The sequence below is a fragment of the Jatropha curcas genome, chromosome 9 (genome assembly GCF_041381405.1).
Source record: "Jatropha curcas cultivar XTBG-Jc1 chromosome 9, XTBG_Jcur_1.0, whole genome shotgun sequence".
In the NCBI taxonomy this organism is placed as follows: domain Eukaryota; kingdom Viridiplantae; phylum Streptophyta; class Magnoliopsida; order Malpighiales; family Euphorbiaceae; genus Jatropha; species Jatropha curcas.
Window position 1 is genome coordinate 1,697,003 of NC_143159.1, and position 19,374 is coordinate 1,716,376.

Genomic DNA, 19,374 nt, shown 5'->3' on the forward strand with positions numbered 1-19,374 from the left:
TGATTGATAAGCAAAGTATATAAAGATTGTATCTTTAACTCCGGGTCAGCATATGAACTGTGTAGCTTTTCCTTTTCTTCAATTTTTTTTTTTACCAAGTAGTAAAAAGCCATCTCATATTTTTACTCAAGTACAATCATTCTCGTGACTATCTATATATTCCACCCCAATTTAAAATACGACCTAAATATAAATTAGGTTTGAAAAATCAAATAAGAAAATTATATATTCACTATTTTTTTATATTTTTTTTTACTATACTGATCTAGTTTCAAAATTTATTATTGACGCTTATAAATATTTTTTCACGAGTTGAGCTTAAACCATTTTACTTATTCACTCTTTTTAACATTTTTAATCGCATTATGTGTGTATATTATCTTTTATAATATTATTTTGACATTATCTGAAATACGGTAAAGTTAGAAAGTTTTTCATATGACAATGACCTTTACAATAAGTAGAGATGATAAAAGATTGGATCATTCACAACCACTAGACAAAACTTTACGATTCACCCGAAAGAATTAGGTATACCCTAGCTAGCTAAGGTACACGAAAACCCTAATTGCCAATTCATGTTAGATACTTGCCAAATGCAATATATATATGTGAGGACATCCTTAGACATGTGGGTGGAGAGAGAGAGAGAAAGAGAAAGAGAGCTATGGTTGCCATCATTGTTTCTCTTCTTTCTGAGAGCTTTGTTGAAAGCTAGCCTTGGGATCGAAGGCAGAGATATCTTAATCATACCATAGAAGAAGTATAATCATCTCCCTGTAATTGCAGAGAGTGCTGAAGGCAGAAATAGCTGGAGAGAGGTTTAATTATTCCTATATATTTAGAGATGAGAAGAGAAGCAGCAAACTAAAAAAAGAAAAAAAAGAAAAGTAAGGAACAGGAAATAAATAAATAAATAAAAGTCAGACAGAGAGAGAGGGAGAGGGAGGGTATGGAGATGGGTTATTGATGTAGTGTTTCTTTATTTTGAAGGCTACTTTAAGAAGGAAACTTGAAAGAGTAAAGAGAAAAACTGAGAAAAAGTAGGATACCAAAAGCAACAAGGTATGTGGGTGTCACCTGAAAACTACTGTTCCTTTGAATTGAGTGAGGGTAGATTCCTTCCTGGATCAAACACTGCCTATATGCTTACCCTATACTATACTTTTCTTTAAAATTTTAATTTACTTCTTCTACTCATCTTGGGATTTTCAAGCCCCCTTTATAAAATTTTATCTGTCATTATGGAGTCTGCTAATCTGCATCACCACCAGCATCAGCTTCAAGGCCAACTTGTTACTTATTCTTCTTTGTCCTCCCCATCTAGCCATGGTGCTGCTTCAAGCCATGCTTGGACCCAAGACAACACTTTAAATTTGTGAGTTCTCTTTGTCTCTCTCTCAAACTATACTCTTTCTCCAATATGAATATTTTGCTGTTCCCCAATATCGTCATGATGAATAAACTTTAACATTTGGAATCTCCTTCCCCTCTTTTTTTCCTTGGATGGGGGTTTTAATTAGTTTCCTCTCCTTTCCTTTCCTTTCCTTTCCTTTGTTTTGATTTTGATTTGATGTACATCAATCAAAATTGCCTAGCTAGATATGAAAACTAGCTGCATGTTAATGGTATAGGTTTTTGTTAAACTGTCAACTGACAAATTAATATTTGCAATTGAGTTCTTCTGAAATACAAATCTCTTGTTAATTATATTTACACTTGCTAGGGTTTGTTAATATCTTATTCTTGTTTTAATTTTCTCATATTATTATTGCAGGATTAGTTCTGAAAGTAACTTCAATCCTAACTGCAATGGAGTCGCCTTAAATCCAAGACAGAAAAATGAGACATTAATCCCACCTCTCAACGGTTCAATGATCCCAGACTTGAGCTTCCACTGGAACGATAATCATAATAGCGATGTAGCAGAAGAGTGCTTCACCAACCACTCTACTCATGACCTGCATCAACTTTCGAAAATCAAACAAGAACTGTCAGACTCTTTCCCCAAATTTACTGACATGCTAAACAGTCCATCAAGTATTGAAGATTCTTCTCATTTATCACCATCACCCACAGCTTATATTAAAGACGAACGGAAAGATATGTCTGATCTTAGCGAGAAGCTCTTACTCAAGACCCTTTCTTCTGGTTTTCCAATCAATGGCTATCACTTCTCGCCTCCACAAATTTTCTCAAACTGTACTGATTCTAGCTTTGGAACTTCCATGCCCAGCAGAGGCAGCTTTAGCCAGATTTACCCTAGTATAAACATTTCAAACTTGAACCGGTCACCATCACCATCACCATCTCCGTCTCCATCGCCGTCGCCGTCAATATCAGGCAGCTCCTTTGACATGAACTTGCAAGCCTTGGATCTCTTAACCTGTACAAGATTTAGTGGCAGTTTTGGACAATCTTCGCATAATAATAATAATCTTGCCATGTATAATGGTGTCGATCGTATGCAGCAGCAACCAAGTCATATCCAATCATGTAGCCCTAATAAAGTGAGTTTTCTTCTTCTTCTTCTTTCTCCTTTAGGAGCATTGTAGTTTCTTCTTACTAGTTGACCTAAATTTCCTTAATTATTGCAATTAATTAGTATGAGAATCTCCATTTTTCTCTCCCTCTCCAACCTTTATTATAGTGGAAAATTTGAAAAGTTGAAACCCTTTATTATACAAATTTATCTTTAGCAATTTATGTGGTTGCTCTTTCTGCTACTCTAAGAGGCTCCGTCTCAGCTTTAAACACTAATATCTCTTTATCAGAAGAATCAGAAGTCTTTCTTTTATTACATTTTCTTTCTTTCGATCTTTGAATTTGAAAGGTGTCCTCTTTCATTACCACTGAAATGACTGAGGCAAAGAGGCCCAACAACAGCTTGATGGAGCCGAAGGCAACACAAGCTGCGCAAAAGAAATCAAGATTGGAGTCACGCGCTTCCTGCCCTCCCTTTAAGGTAACCGTTAATTACTTTAGAGGAATAATTAAGTTTTTGCTGGACTATATTAATATAATAATTAAAATATTTATTTGCGGTTAAAAAAATTAAATTTATTTTAGAGGAATAGTAGCCGCATTCGAAAACAAGTTACCTTTAAAAATAATTAACGTATATATAAACTACTGCCTCTATAATAAACAAACTATATATTGGCATTTTGAACAGGTTAGGAAGGAGAAACTAGGAGATAGAATTGCAGCTTTGCAGCAGTTGGTTGCACCCTTTGGCAAGGTAATTAATCTTTTATCAGTAAAATAATCAAATTAAGGGTTTTTTATTAACCGATTAAACAGAAAGTGGCAATTATAATCAAAATTAAATTAATTCGGTTTAATTAAATCAAATTTGAATGTGTACATTGTTGGAGTAGCTATAATATATATCTAACGTGTAAAATTTGTGCGTGCGGGTTATGGAGAATATTGCAGACGGACACAGCATCCGTACTAATGGAGGCTATTGGATACATTAAATTCCTTCAAAACCAGGTGGAGGTACTTTCAATCACTTTCCCAACATTCCTCTTTAGGTTTGGATATGGCTTCCTACAACTATACACTACTCTGACACAGTTAGGTTTATCCTTAAATATTAGTAATAAGCTATTGCTATTGGATGCATCAAATTCCTCCAAAAGAAAACACCCTCTCGGTCAAAATAGGATTGACCTCTAAAGACTGTAAGGAATCCACGTGCTTCTGAAAGAAATATATCTGTAAATGTAAGCCAGTCTGCTAGGGTGACAGTACTAGGATCCATCGCTTTCTGGGGTTTCTGCACTTTTTTTATTGTACAATTATACATTTGCAATTGCAGACATATCTATTAATTTATTACTTAATAAAAAAAATTAGTATAGAAATTTAAATTCAATGTTTAATTTGAGAAATCAACCAATATAATCTCAAATTAATTATTATGATTATACTTTATATAAATGAGTAGGTTTCTGAGAATATGCCGAAAATCGGAATGATAGAGAGACATGATCTAATATGTAATTTTTACTTTCCAAGAAAAATAGAAGAAGAAATGATGAATTAGGAGTTTTAAGCTTGTCTTTCATCAGTCAAAGAATCCATAACTAGGAAGAAGAGATATAGTTAAGGAAACTTCTCCATTAACACAATTTCTTGATGGCCCGGAGGGTTTTTTTAAAAAAAAACTTTTACAGTGTTTTTTCCCTTATAGCTTATATTGTAAAGAAACTTGAAATGGTTAGTCAATTGTTAACTGTATATAGTTTTGTAGGTGTAGCTACTTTGTTGGCAGATTTTAGGTTCCAATGTTCAGTTGCTTCATTCGTCTTTTACCAGCAGTTTCATTTCTGCTAAGGAACTATTTCCCATACCCTTCTCTTTTTTATTATCCACCCGAATATAATATTTAGCGGTTAACTTTTTTCTGCTTTTCTTTTTTTTTTTTTTTTATTTGCAGACACTAAGCGTTCCATATATGAGATCATCGCGCAAAAAGACCAGCACTAGAACAGCACAAACAGTAAGTTATATTCAAATTATCATCTTAACCCAAAAAAAAAAAAGGAGTGAAACAACTAATTCAATGCGCATGCAGATGTAGATAAGACATTTAGCAACATTTCACTAGAGTTCCTTTCAATTTCTTGACTTGAATATTCATTAATATCGACCTAACAGTAGTGCAAAAAAATACAGTTTCAGGGTTCAGGCCCAGAGGAAGAAGATGATGAGCCAAGGAAAGATTTAAGAAGCCGAGGGCTTTGTCTCGTTCCATTGTCTTGCATGTCTTACATAACTGGCGACGGCAATGGTGGCGGTGGTGGAGGGATTTGGCCACCGCCTAATTTTGGTGGAGGAACATGATAGTAATATGCATTTCAAGAAAACAAAGCAACTACTGGACAACATTATTAGAGTACGTTCTGCTTTGTTCTTAATTTTAAGCTTTTCTTGGATAGAAATTAAGCTTAATTGATCAAGTTTCTGTAGTTTGTTTTAATGGAGCAAGTTTGGTCATCCTGTAAATTCCAGGATAGACCAAATTTGATCCATTAAACATGCAGATAACAAACATTCTTATTTGTAAGTTTAAATTAAGCGGAAAGCACCTCTTTTGACAAGGTTTTCTCGGCTAAACCGGTTCTCTTTAGCTTCTTATTATTCCTTACTGGGCTTTTTTTTCGTTTTCCAAGCTTCAAACCCACATTCTAAATCTGTCAACGGCCCAAACCAGCCTAGTTTCTAGTGGGCGCTGCCTCGGATTAAGGATTCAAATCCTCAAACGTTGTTTTCATTCACTTTTTTTTTTCCCATTAATTACTTGTCCAAGAGAGAATTGAAAAGACAAATATCAAACTACAGTGGATGATAAATGTGTGATAATGAGAACGGCTGCATGTCAACATCTCCAGCGGGCAATCTTTTTTTTTTTCTTTGATAATTAAAGCCTCTAAGTAAATAACCCAACTACCCTCCCACAGTCCTACTCCTTGGCCTGTCGCTGGGTGTGGGTGATAATAGCATTAGTCGGCCTCCTATTGACAGCCAGCGACAGGAAGAGAAAATGGATATTTTTTTTTTTCTGAGAATGACATGGAATAGATATTTTTGTTCATTATTAGGAATATATATGTAAATATGTTTAGGTATTTAATATAAACAACTATACGGAACATTATAAAAAATTTATAATGCTCGGTCCGAACAAAAAATTTAAATTGAATATTTAAGGCATAAAGTGAGAAAACACATCCAATTTCATGATAATCCAAAAAGAAAATTGTAAGCAATTATTAACTATAATGATGAGAGCCTTACAATTTAAGGCAAAGATAGTTTTTATATAATAAAGTTGCTTTTTTCTAAGAGAATGTAATAAAGTTGCTTAAACATACTTACTATGCAAGTAATGCATCAATAAATTATTCTTTGATTTCACACGTGCTAATCAATAAAATCCAACAACATTACTTTCAGATGAAATGTAAATAATGGATAAGTTTTTCATAAGCTGATTTATCAGCTATAATTTTTTTAAATAGAAAATACATATTAAAATATAATTTAATAATAAATACATATATGACATATGAATAGTTTCAATTTCAAATCATTAATAAAAGAAAGACATTAATGGAAAATACATATTCTTAATTTATAAGAAAAACCCCTTCGAATTTCAAAGTTTGAATCATGCCAACAATTAATTAATTATACCTTCGTGGCAAAGGCCCATCGGGATTACCCGTGCGAAAGCGACGGGCCAACTGGTTTGCTATTATTCCATTGTTTTGATGTTTTGGTCTTTACTTATCCCTTGGGAACAAAAAACAGAAATGGGAAGGTTTTAGATGAATCTACTTCATCCAATTAAATTAAATAATCCTAAATTGATTTGCTTATCGTTCAATTGATTTTGGATCCACTTGAACCGAAACAAAAGTCAAATTTTATTATTTAAATTAATTCAAGTATTTAAACAAACTTAAATAAGCGTTAGATAAAACAAGCGTGAACATCATTTTTAAACATTATCTGTAAATTATTTTTATATATAAATTTAAGAATTTAAAATATAAAATTTTTTTGTTAAAATGATTTTATCTAAATTTTCCATCCCTATTTTTTTTTCACCCCTTATTTTACTCCCCTCTTTCCAAACAAAGCATTAATTCTTAAATAAAATATAATTTTGTCTAAATAAATGAATAAGGAGAAGTATGTTTTAATGGAACTAGTTTGACCAAGTATATTGTACAGCTGTGCTACAATTCCTAACAGTGACTGAGGTAGTAGGAGCACAAGTGTCTGCTCCAGTGCGCATTGTGCTGTGCATGTCATTAAAAGGAAATAAAAAATGCGCAAAATATTTCGCATCAGTTTTCTGATATTTTAAGAAAAAACAGAAACCGGATATTTTTGATACAGAGGCTTATCCATTACGATCATTACCACGTGGCATTATCTCGCTTCTTGATATTTTTGGGCCGGCGACCATTTAAATCTGTCCGATAGTGAATTTTTAAGAGTAAAAGGCCAAACGGGCTATCAAATTAATACTCTTATATCCATTTTGGATTACATGCCACTTATACCCTTATAACCCCAGAAAATTACGATAAACAGATTTTGTTTGAGTGCTTATTTGGATAATCATAAAATTTATCATATTTGGTTATAAAATTGTAAATTTTTTTATTTTTAATTTTATGAAAATAATTATTTAGGCTTATTTTGGGTCCGAGAAGAAATTTCTACTGCCATTTACCTCCTCAGTAACACTTGACTCCCAGTGCCATTTCACACTTTTACAGGGCTACAAGTGTCATTTGATCCCGTCCTGTCATGGCTGACGTTCTATGATCTATTCTTCTTCTCAGTACCTTTTTCCGTAATTCTGCCTCTTACAAAAAGGCAAGGGTCTCTTATCTCCTCAGTGCTCACCTATCTCTCATTCCTCTTTCATCTGATCCTTTTCTTGTCGGTTCATTCAAATCCATTTCTGATCTTTAATTCTCTAAACTCCTAGCTTTCTTTTCATTTACGAATCTCAATCTTCTTTCCTTCGATTACTCTGCTTAATTCTCTATTTACAATTAAGCGTGCACAGAAAATTGAATTTCCGAGATTCTTGATTCCCGGGAAAATTGAAATTCTGCTTTGGGTTTATTACCACTTACTGTCTCTGATCGGTGGAATTTTGACCGTTGATCTCCATAAAAAGGCTAATATAGAGAGAGGGATAGCTTTTCTTTGGAGGATTTCAGGTGGGGTTCAGGTTTTGTCTTTTTGATCATTCAGTTTGTTCGTTTCTTTCGCGATAATAATACACTATTACTGCGATCGAGTGCTTTGTTGCTAGAGACAACATGATCTTCCTCTGTTCGTCACTGCAAACATTATTCGATTCGTTATATTGTTCTTAAATTGAGTGGAAATGTCGAATTTGTCTTATTTGTTGTTTTGTTTCTCAATTTTGGAACTAATTACATAAATATGATCATGTAAGTTAATTTCCTCTATCACTGTTTCTCTGTGAGCGAACCTCAAATGCCGAGCAACTCTGATTTGCTTTGAATTTTACGTTTGGGCTCTGTTGTGTAATTCTACTTCTATGTATGGATTTTTTAATTTTAATACTTATGATTCGTAGACCTTTAAGGAGTTGAGATGGCGTCGCTGCATGGACCAGTTGTTTGCCCTGTTGTACGTGCAAAACAAGCAGGAGTTTACACTCTGCCGGTGAATGCTCCCTTGGTGAATGCAAGGCTTGTTAGAAGTGGATTATGGAGATTCAAGAGCATCAATAGTTACAGAACTAAAGTGGCTGTATTTTCTACTCAACTCAGTCGGCAAGGGCGCTATAGTGTGCGATGTTGTTTGAGTTCATCCTCTGACGGTAACGGGAGCACGGCAGAGAACTTCAATGAAAACGATGAAGATTATGTTAACTCTAGTGTAGTTGAAGCTGGTATGTATAATATAACGGCTAAATATATGCTTCTGCACTTACAAAGTTCCATAAGATGTAATGCCTCAATAACATTCAATATAGGCTGATTAATTGTGGATGCCTATTGAGGTTTATTGTTTCCCCTTTGATTTCTCTATTTAGTTGAGGTAAAGAGCGGAGCAGATGGTTTTACGATCAAAATGAGGGATGGGAGACACTTACGATGCATCCACAACAACCCTCAAGGTGGTCATCTGCCAGATTACGCGCCACATCCTGCAATTGTACTGAAGATGGAAGATGGGACCGGTCTTCTCCTCCCAATAATTGTTTGTAGGTTCATCTTTCATTAGTAATTATAGGAATATATAATACTTTATTCATGAAATTCAAAATTAGATGTTTGTCTCTTCATTCCTCTGTTGTTTTGATGTTGTCTTCTGCTACTGTTTGCAGTGGAAATGCCAAGTGTGCTGCTCATGGCAGCTGTACGCAATGTTCAAATTGTATGGATGCAATACTCTTCTTTATTATGTCACTTTATATTCCTAGTCTAATTGAGCTGTAAACTTTAAGATTTGGCATTTGCTTGTATCTGTTGCATATTTGATACTTGCACTTACTATTTGTCTATTGGTTTCCAGGCTCGACCAACTCTGTATCAAGTGGTGAAGGAAATGATTGAGAAGATGGGCTATGAAGTGAGTTTGCATTCCTTGTATCTTTTATCTTAGGCTTGCTGAGAGTGGATAAAAGGTAGAGTCTAGTTTTCAGTGGTCAGTATTTTACAAGCAACCTTATTTGAAATGGAAGATCACAGATAACGGGATAGAAAGTCTACGAAGGAAATGAAGCTTCTGTTCCTTTCTACTGTTATAATTAAGTATTCTGCTGCATCTACAACTTTGCATGATGAAAATCTTGATTATGATCTTTGCTTTCCTGTTTTGCAGGTCAGACTTGTTAGAGTTACTAAGAGGGTGCACGAGGCATATTTTGCCCAGTTATACCTCACGAAGGTCCTTAATCCTTGTTATACTGTTGAGTTACTTGTGTTGTCAACTAGCTTATAAGTACGTAAAATTTTAGTTCACTCCCTTGGATGTTTCATAGGTGGGAAATGAAACAGAATGTATCAGCTTTGACCTTCGTCCTTCAGATGCCATCAATATTGCAGTGAGATGCAAGGTACTTTTTGCATGTTTTTGTGTTAAACCCTTTCTCCATTGACTTTCAATTTGGCTAATGCACCCTTATTGCAAGGAAATTCTCTTCACATCAGTGGTGCTGAAAATGTTTTAAAGGATATCAATAATGTAAAATTACTATGTTAGCTGTTCATGGACATATGCAAATTAGAGATGCACCGTATGTGTCACAGGATGATTAGAATTTTCAATTCACAATTGCATGATTGCATGGAGATAAGTTTGGTTGGTACTCACTGCTCTTGATGTATAAGCGGCGCCATAATTGCCACCACCCAGTTGATCTTGACATGCTATTCTTGGAAGTAATATTGAGCCTGGATAAATATTTCATTACTTATGAGTGCTATGGAAGCAAGCATGCTGACATCATTTGAATTTCTAGGATTAATAAGTTGATTAATCCGTTCTATATTCTGCAATAAGATTTTGATGATTATGAGGGAAGGAATGAAATACATGATCGGATTATCCTCACAGTGTTGAAGTTCAGTTGGAATTTCAATTGTGGCATTGTGTATTCTGCTGCATTTAGACTTGAAATATTTTGATTCATAGTCAACTATGGCACTTGAATTTTGATATACCGATTTGAAAATGAACTTTGACGGATCATCCATTGATTACTTACTTTGATCCCATAAATAAAATAGAGTGTAGATGTTTTAACTTCGTAAGAGGAAACTGAACTAGGATTGTACTTTTTCAAATTTCGCGAGTCAAAATTTGAATGCCTCGTGTTAGTGGTTTACTGATATGGAGCTTTTTCATACATTTCCAGGTACCAATTCAAGTCAACAAGTACCTGGCGTACAGTGATGGGATGAGAGTCATTGAATCTGGAAAGCTAACGCACTCTCCGGGTTCAGATGGCTTGTTATTTACAGAACTAGATCGGTTAGTCTTCAAATCCTTCCGAATTGGATTCTCTTTTCTTTCTCTGTTTTGTTTCTTTCTTTGGAGGGAATAGTTGGAAGTGATGGGAAAAATTTGTGGTCGGATTTCCATGACGAGGTTTTATTATCAAGTTTTGGATGAGCCTGTTGTTTAGTTCTGTCATTGGTTAAGTAATAACTTCTAGTAGTGGATGCATTTCATAAGTATAGTGCGAAATCAATGCTACTCTTCTAAGACTTGAGAACCTCTGTGCCATCAAAGATCTTAAAGTTAAATATTTGATTGGACATCAAAGGTTCATTTTGACCTACAATAAATTGTGTGTCCAGAATGTAATGCGGAGCACACATAATATACCCAAATCACATTGTAACAAACTTTGTACAACCATATTAGTTGATGTGCATTCCCACAACCTTTATGATCCAATTAGTGATCAGAAAGAATGGAATGATTACTTGATAGATAGTCATATAAAGTGGAATAGAATCTATGTACATAGTAGACTAGAGTGTTCCATTTGAAAGTAATATGCCTTGCAGGCCCACTGGAAAGCCTTGTCTTGATACCAAGGAGTTTGATCTCGTCCGCAACATGATGACAGCTGTAATTGAGGAACGTTACCAAGATGCTGGTATGTTTCCTTCTAATTTGTTGTATTCCTTGTGTATTCGGGCAATGATTTGAATGTGGCGTGACTTGCTTTTGATGCATTTTTTTATTTTTTTTTATTTTTTTTATTTTTGTATAAATGGAAAAGTTATTTGCATATGCAATTTCTTATTGACATTATTCGAATAGTTCTGGTGGCCATGTGATAGGTGCTATCAGTTTGAAATGAAGCCAGATTACTTTTGCTCACGGCTGCATTCACACAAAACTAATGAATATCAATTCAAAACGATGTTATCCCTTGAGATTTGGGAATTCCCATTTTCACATCATTATAAATTATCTGGTCCTCAGTGAGTTTAATTTTGCTAATATTTGCATCTTTTTTTGTAAATTACATTTCATTGATTTTCACTATCTCTGCAGCTCAATGGAGGGATGAACTTTGTCAATTCCGGGCTCAAAGGAACTTGAAGAAGTATACATGACAGGTAAAGAACTCAACCGGTGCCCTTAACATCAATTGTAAAGTTTGGTAGACTGTGATCATCAAGGAATTTAACTAATGAGTATTTGGTTCTTTTTTCAGTTGTTCTACAAGAACTTGTATATAGAAACCATTGTTGGAAGCTGATAAGGTCAGCTGCATACAGCAGTAGCCAGTCATGTCCCTTTCCCTTTCTACCTGTGTATTTATCGAGCATGTGAATATATGTATAGATAAACTTTGCTTAAGCAATTAGCACTCGATAATTTCTGCTTATCGTTCTTCTGTGGATGCTGGCTTTTTAGCTTTTAATTTCATAAGGGAACTTGCATTTTGTAGTGTTGTGTGTTTGATATCTCTGCCAAAGCAGCCTGTATCTGAAATATAGAGTAGTAAAAGTTTAAACGAGTTGAGCTAATTGAAGATGGACTTTCCTCCACGTTACCAAGTTTCTGAATTTTCCGCTGGTATTTCTGGTCAATTTTTGTGAACTTCAGTTCTTTCTGTCGAATGCACAGGGCGTTACCTTTCCAGTTTTCCTCTCTTCCCTTTCTCAATAAGAATAATTTACAAGTATCTTAATATGGAAATATCAGTATGGAAATGTACATTTTTTTCCCTTATACTATTAGAAAGGATCTCTTCTTTTGTTTGAGCCCAGCAAAAGAAAGGGGGAAGAATAGTGAAGCAAACGAATCCCCTTTGATGTACTTTAGAATTAAGCATCTTTCCCTTAAAAATTTTTCAGCATCATCTACCATCTTTTGTTCGTCTGGTATTTTCTGGACAATTTTGAGGCCGGAGATTGTTTTCTTATCTCATCCAAAGTGATTATGGTCAATTTTATTTTTTTTTTTTTTTAAATAGCTATTCCGATAAGATGCTCCACCTCGTATCATTGAAGTTTATAATTTCAGGAAAAAAAAAAAAAAAAAAAACTCAGATATTCTTGCGGTCGAATCAGACGAATGGTGAAGGAAAAAACATCACCTAACCCTCGACCTGTCAGCCACAGCTGAAAACAAGGTTCGGATTCGGATGGATTAAAAAAACATGATCCAAAAAGCACGGATGAAATTGGGAAAAAAAAAAAAAAAAAAAAGTAACCATGCTGTGACTATAAGATAGCAAAATTCCCGCCAAGCAAACCTACACACGGCTACGCCATTGACTGCCACGCGGCTGAAGGACCCACGAAATAACCAATCATGGGACACGAGAGATCGCTTCCGGTTATTCGCACCGTCTGTCGGCAAATCCAAACAGCTCGCTTTGAAATTGCTTGAGCGACAATTGTCAATTATTACTATTTTCTTCTCTTCTTTTTTTTTTTTTTCAATTTTCCATTCGGTTTATTATCGAAGCCCTGCAAATTTCTCTCTGCTAAAGGTCTCTTTTCCTCTGCCAGCTCTGGCAGCAATAGCCGACGCAAGGTTCCAAGACGGGTTCCAAAATTAGCAACACGATTCTATAATCTTTGGGTCGTTTACCTGATTTTCTTTTTCTTTGGAGAGATTAATTTCTTTTCTATACTCGAATTTTAATCTTGATAGCTGAAAATAGACATGTCGGGACCGTTGGATCTCTTTGCGCGGCCTTGTAAGCGCCACTTTCTTTGACTTAATCAATTCATCATCGAATAATTTGGGAGTTACAGAACTCTGATTTTTTCTTCATATTCTATTTTTGTTTATTTTGAGTGTTTTAAATTGTTTGTTACTTGTTAGTTATACGATTTGTACTGACAGTTTTGGAAATTGTTATTTCTGTTGATTCTATGACGTTAATGGTAGTAAATCATGCATCAGAACTCTGCTTGATTAACCTGGATTTATTCCTTATTTCACATTTTTGACAATCTAAGCTTCCCAAAATAAGAGTTGCCTCACATTTTATATAAAATTGAATTATATAACGTACAAAATCAAATTGCAAAAGAGGGAACTTATGATTTCTAACAAATTCTGGAACTATATAAACTAATGGGTAGTTGATTGTATAATAGCTTGACGTGGCTGATAAAATTTAGTTTCTTTGTTGGTTTTATATTTCTGCATTTGATTGTAAGGGCTTTCTAATTCTTTCTTGGATGTTGTGTAGGCTTTGAGGGCACTTCTGGCAGTGATGAAAGGAGAGAACGGAAATCAGATTTTGAAATTTCAGAGGAAGACAGGAAGACTAGAAATTGGAATCTGAAGAAGAAGGCTATGAAGGCATCTAAAAAAATAAGACGCTCCCTCCATAAGAAGAGGAGTAAAAGTAGTGGGGAAGGGATTTCTGCAGCAATCGAGGATGTTCGTGATGTTGGGGAGCTGCAGGTTGTAGATGCATTTAGACAGGCTCTCATTGCGAATGACTTGCTTCCTGCCAAACATGATGATTATCATATGTTGCTGAGGTGCTTTTCCTTTCTTTTCTTTTTTTTTCTTCGCGTTTGTGAATGCAAACACTCTTTTGCTGATCATATCTAGCTTTCTTGAATTTGTCTTTCCACACATATGGGATTACTGCAGTATTGTAACTCGATGTTTTTTAGTTACTTGCTAGACTCTGTATTTGATTGGACTAGCGACAAAAGAATTCAAATCTATAGTTTGGTTTGAATGATATGAAACAAATTTTAACATCTATGTCAATCATGGCGGTCGTACTCCGAAGGGCATAATCTTAAATTCCTAAATTGCTGTTATGTTGGTAGAACATAGTTTACAAAGATATAGTGACATATTTGAGTATCATCTCTTGCCTTTTCCTTATTATTATGTAGGCTGTGTAAGGGTTCATGTTGGATGATGACTATGACAGTGTAGCTATTCAAATCAGTTTTCCGGTCAATTAATAGAACTAATTTCAGCTTCACTGATTGTTTCACGTTCAGTCTTCACCTTTGTAAACTTTGGCTTACTGTGCATAAGAATTTGATATTAGTCTTTTTTTTCAGGTTCTTAAAAGCAAGAAAATTTGATATTGAGAAAGCAAAGCAAATGTGGGCAAATATGATTCAATGGAGGAAAGACTTTGGTACTGACACAATTATGGAGGTAATATTATGTTGTTAACTGCTTGAATACAATCTTAGGCACTGTGTCCTGATGTTTCTTATTCACCTTATTTTGCCTATTCCTCAGTTTGGAAGTTACTATACCTATTATTTTGCAATTTTTTTCTCTTTTTCAAAGAAGTGCATTATGCTGATTCATACATTAAATGCTTGCCCTATTTCATGAGAGTATCTTAATCTTTTACCTCCACCCCAGGATTTTGAGTTCAGTGAGCTGGATGAAGTTCTGAAGTACTACCCCCAGGGTTATCATGGTGTAGATAAAGAGGGTAGGCCAGTGTACATTGAAAGACTTGGGAAAGTTGATCCCAGCAAACTTATGCAAGTGACCAGTATGGAGCGATATTTGAGATATCATGTGCAGGAGTTTGAAAAATGTTTTGCTATAAAGTTTCCTGCATGCTCTATTGCTGCAAAGAGACACATAGATTCAAGTACAACTATTTTGGATGTGCAAGGCGTGGTATGTTGTCTTTTTTTATTTTTTTATTCTAAGGGCACCATTTCAAGTTTGGCCAGGTAAGTAACTAAGGATATACTTCATTTCTTGTTTAAATGTATTGTTCTTCAGGGTTTAAAAAACTTCACCAAGTCTGCACGAGAACTCATCATACGGCTGCAAAAGATTGATGGTGACAACTACCCCGAGGTAGGTAGTTCTGCTTCTGATTCCTATAGAAGGTTATGAGAATGATAATCGTTATAATTTGGGATTTGGATATCCTTTGTACTATCTAAAATGCCAATTCTTGCAGACACTTTGCAGAATGTTTATAATTAATGCTGGTCCTGGTTTCAAGCTGCTCTGGAACACGGTGAAATCTTTCCTTGATGCCCAAACAGCTAGCAAAATTCATGTGAGTAATGCTTCCTCATTTATGCCAAATCATTTACTTCTCCACTTAATAAAAGTAAATCTTAGGATTGACTGATCTTGGAATTGATCCCAGGTTCTTGGAAACAAGTACCAGAATAAATTGCTTGAAATAATAAATGCAAGGTAATTCAACTTTATGATTTTTTTTTTATAAGATTTTGGTGGTTTCCTTTTCAAATATATTGAGTGTCTAAAACTTTTGAAATATCATCAAACTTGTTTAGTGAGTTGCCTGAATTTCTGGGCGGTAGCTGTACTTGTGCTGTTGAGGGAGGTTGTATGAGATCTGACAAGGGGCCATGGAAAGATCCAGATATTCTGAAGGTTTGTGATCATCTTAAATTAATGGTTGTTATGCTGAGATCATGCTTATGCTTAGAGCTTTTATCTCTCCATACTTTTTGTCCCTTTTTTAGCTAATCATATTGTATATGTTAAAACCAATATGATTCCCTGTTTCCATGCATGCAGATGGTTGAAAATGGAGAAGCACTATATTCCAGACAAATCGTAACAATTTCAAACGTTGAAGGAACGGTGATTACTTCTGATAAGCCACACTATCCAATGGTATTGTCCAACAAACTCTTTCAACGTATAGGCCCATTGCTTTTCTTTCAATTTTATCTAATGCCATTTTTTATTTTTTATTTTTTGATGAGTCAGATAAAAACAAGTGATACATCTACTGCAGAATCTGGATCTGAAGTGGAAGATGTTGCATCTCCTCAACCAACTAAGAGTTATTTGCTCCCAACATTGACTCCTGTCTGTGAAGAAGTTAGTGCTTTTTACGGCCAATACAATAGAAATTACTACATGCTATAAACATCTAGATCACTTAGGATTTGTTTGTGAATGAAGTATAAACTTAATAACAAGTACAAGACATTTAGTACTTTGAAGTGCATATTCTTCTTGACTTTGCTGGCCACTGGATACATATTCTTGTAGATTGATCAATGTAGTAATTGTTAGATCTTGATAGAAGTACGAATGAATGAATGTTTAGTCTGACAAATCATAGTTCATTATAAACCTCTGTTGGTAATGTTTCGTGAAGGCACAAATTTTTGGACAATTATGTCAGTATCTTCATTAAATTGAACTTGTCACAATATGCTTGCATGTTCTTACAGGCTAAGGTGGTTGGTAAGGGAAGTGCTGTGCCAGAATATGATGAATATGTACCCATGATTGATAAGACTGTGGATGGCGGATGGAAGAAACAAGTGACCTTTCAAGGACCACATACTTCCACAGGTCAGCAATTTTAACTTCACTTTTAAAATTCAAGTTACATTTCATGTCATTTACTGTCAGCTTTGTTGCATGGGGAAGATGTGTAGTATTGAATGAAAGAATCTATTAAAGAAGATGTATGGAATCTTTCAACAAGAAAATGATCTCGCTAAATGAGAAGTTCTCCATCCTTGCCCGTCAAACTTTTTGTTGACGGGATGTATTTTCTTTAAAAAAACTCTTAGAAGTAGTTTTCATCTTAGGTTGTTCATTATCAATTTCCTTGTGCAAAATGGATCAAATTGTTGATGGGATATTAATTTTTGGAACAAAAATGGTAAATTTTAATTTTCACGTGACCTCACATGCAGCTGTATATGGAGAATCAAGGCAATTTCCATGATTTCTGCTTGGCTTTGAGGGCTATGCTTTGTTTAATTGGTTTTCCTTGTCACAGATTTGAGTTGATTTTATTCTCTTTTGTTATTTGAAATCATAACATTTTTTAGCTGAATATGTTTAATGAGATTCTCTGTAGGGATACCTTCTCCACCAACTGTAGAACAAACTCCGGGAGGAATCTTTACAGGCATTTGGGTCCTGCTCATAGCGTTCTTCGTATCGTTTCTTACTTTTATCCGATCACTGCCGATTTGGGGGACTAAGAAAAACACAGTGGCTAATTCTGACACTGATGCTATCAATCCGACTTTTGAACCTGTGCTAAAAGAGGAGTTCCGTCCCCCTTCTCCTGCTCCAGGATTTACGAAGGCAGACGTGCTCTCATCAGTCTTGAGTAAACTGAGTGAACTTGAAGAGAAGATTGAGATGCTACAGATGAAGCCTTTTCAGATGCCCTGTGAGAAAGAGGAGTTGCTGAATGCGGCTGTTTGTCGAGTGGAGGCATTGGAAGCTGAGCTAATTTCAACTAAAAAGGTGATTCTATTTTTTATTTGTCCTGCCCGCCCTGCAGAAATACAATGGTGTGGTACAAGTTCAAAGGTCAACTGCCTTTGCCTACTTTGAAATTTACACTTTCTTCCTGAGTTACTTCACATGCATACAAATATAAGAAACATAGGTTCTATCCTCAGTTACTATGAGTATGTCGACCAACTGTGTTCTTAAGGTGAAAACTTTGATTGTAAGTGTCGTACTTTGTTAGTAAACCTAGAATATCACTTGACATCTTATAGTAAGCTTAAAGCCCTCACTCCTATTACGGTGAATGCATCTGTTATTGGAAAAGGAACTGATCACTGGACAATTAGCAGACAACTAATTAGGTTTACCAAGAATGCGTGAGCTGGAGGCATATTTATAAGAATGATATTAATATCACAATAAGTCGATAAGTCGCAGAGGATTGATAGTAAATTTCTCAAGAATGCATGGGCTTACTTCTATCTATCTGTGCTTCTTCCTACAGGCTTTGCATGAAGCTTTAATCAGACAAGAAGAGCTTCTCGCTTATATAGATAGACAACAGGAAGCCAGATTTCGCGTAAGTTCTTAGATAATATTCTTCCATAAAATAATGGTTTTCTGGTGAACAAATTATATTTTGATCCGTGTTCTTAATTAAAGTCAAATTATATTTCTCTATCCAACGCAGAAAAAGAAATTTTGCTGGTGAAGAAGAGTTTCTTGTACAGGAGGAATTCATTGGTGATATGTTCATGCTATTTCATTCATTTACGTAGCTTTTCTACAGAGTGCAGAATAAGTAGCAGCAGATAAATTCTATTTTATATGTTTCAAGCTCTAAAGATGTACATAACTCTCCAGATGTTTTGATTTTATGGCAAGGTTCTTGCATGTGGATAAAAGGCCAAAGTTCAATGTATATTTATAAATTACCACATTTGTTGAGTTTCTTTCCTCCCATTTTAATATGATTACCTTTTCTTTCCTTCCGCGTTTTCGAGGGCCTTATCAGTTGTAGAAATTGGTTGTTCTGACTCGGTGAATTTTTACAATGACCCAACACTGTAGAAATTGGTTTGATATTAAATCGAACCAGATTAGTTTGGGTTTTTCGGTTATTACGAATTGAATTACCTATTTGGGCATAGAAAATCAATTTAGCGAACTAAAGTCAAAAACTAAATTACTGTTCAAACTGAACATTAAGTAAATTTTAAAAGGTTGGCCAAATCGAATCGAAATATGTTAAGTGTGGTTCGGTTTCTGGGTTAGATCCAAATAGTGCTCACCCCTAGTCTCATCAAACTTTGAAAGGAAACTCTAATAAAACTAGTATAAATGTTATCCGGTACTGTTTTGATTTTAGTTGAAATGAAAAACTAAAGAAAGTGGGGACAAGGAGGAACAACTAGAGAAGATTCATTTTAGATGGGCCTTTGGGATCACGTAGGCCTTTGGGTTGCCAAAAACGTCCAGTCCAGATGCTATTTACTAATATTTCACTGCACGCTGAAATGGCCGTTGTCTTATCCTTTACCCCATTTTTGCATGCATCCGAAGAAAGGAGGACTTGGGCCCACTTTCTCATTTTCCACGACTTTCGTGTAGCCCATTTAGGAA

The 19,374-nt window shown here is 35.0% G+C and overlaps 3 protein-coding genes across 9 annotated transcripts; all 3 read left to right on the plus strand.

Annotated features, from left to right (window-relative positions):
* The first annotated feature begins 519 nt into the window (after nt 1-519).
* On the plus strand, nt 520-5,127 carry LOC105633836 (basic helix-loop-helix (bHLH) DNA-binding superfamily protein). Of its 6 annotated transcripts, none has more exons than XR_002284296.3 (7): nt 521-1,378; nt 1,778-2,510; nt 2,834-2,965; nt 3,176-3,241; nt 3,429-3,504; nt 4,448-4,510; nt 4,687-4,763. XR_002284296.3 is itself a non-coding variant. In XM_012216521.4 (7 exons), exons 1-7 carry the CDS (start codon nt 1,245-1,247, stop codon nt 4,852-4,854), a joined length of 1,362 nt encoding a protein of 453 aa, XP_012071911.1. In that variant the 5' UTR covers nt 525-1,244; the 3' UTR covers nt 4,855-5,127. The 6 variants fall into 6 exon arrangements, 5 of the variants coding, with proteins under 5 accessions (XP_089582573.1, XP_089582572.1, XP_012071911.1 ...); XM_012216521.4 differs by having other exon boundaries at nt 525-1,378; nt 3,439-3,504; nt 4,687-5,127; XM_020679118.3 differs by having other exon boundaries at nt 525-1,065; nt 3,439-3,504; nt 4,687-5,127.
* A 2,263-nt stretch (nt 5,128-7,390) lies between these two features.
* On the plus strand, nt 7,391-11,985 carry BBD1 (bifunctional nuclease in basal defense response 1). The gene is made up of 11 exons (XM_012216520.4): nt 7,391-7,757; nt 8,144-8,461; nt 8,606-8,776; nt 8,900-8,949; nt 9,088-9,144; nt 9,397-9,462; nt 9,557-9,631; nt 10,433-10,548; nt 11,091-11,182; nt 11,587-11,651; nt 11,750-11,985. Exons 2-10 carry the CDS (start codon nt 8,161-8,163, stop codon nt 11,646-11,648), a joined length of 990 nt encoding a protein of 329 aa, XP_012071910.1. The 5' UTR covers nt 7,391-7,757; nt 8,144-8,160; the 3' UTR covers nt 11,649-11,651; nt 11,750-11,985.
* Nucleotides 11,986-12,740: 755 nt separating this feature from the next.
* Nucleotides 12,741-18,739, plus strand: LOC105633834 (phosphatidylinositol/phosphatidylcholine transfer protein SFH8). Of its 2 annotated transcripts, none has more exons than XM_012216519.4 (14): nt 12,741-13,246; nt 13,748-14,045; nt 14,589-14,688; nt 14,905-15,171; nt 15,280-15,357; nt 15,464-15,565; nt 15,659-15,708; nt 15,810-15,909; nt 16,057-16,155; nt 16,252-16,365; nt 16,725-16,848; nt 17,366-17,763; nt 18,257-18,331; nt 18,443-18,739. In XM_012216519.4, the coding sequence occupies exons 1-14, from the start codon at nt 13,213-13,215 to the stop codon at nt 18,461-18,463; spliced, it is 1,860 nt and encodes a 619-aa protein (XP_012071909.1). In that variant the 5' UTR covers nt 12,741-13,212; the 3' UTR covers nt 18,464-18,739. The 2 variants fall into 2 exon arrangements, with proteins under 2 accessions (XP_012071909.1, XP_089582033.1); XM_089725907.1 differs by lacking the exon at nt 12,741-13,246 and adding an exon at nt 13,306-13,436.
* The last annotated feature ends 635 nt before the right edge of the window (nt 18,740-19,374 follow it).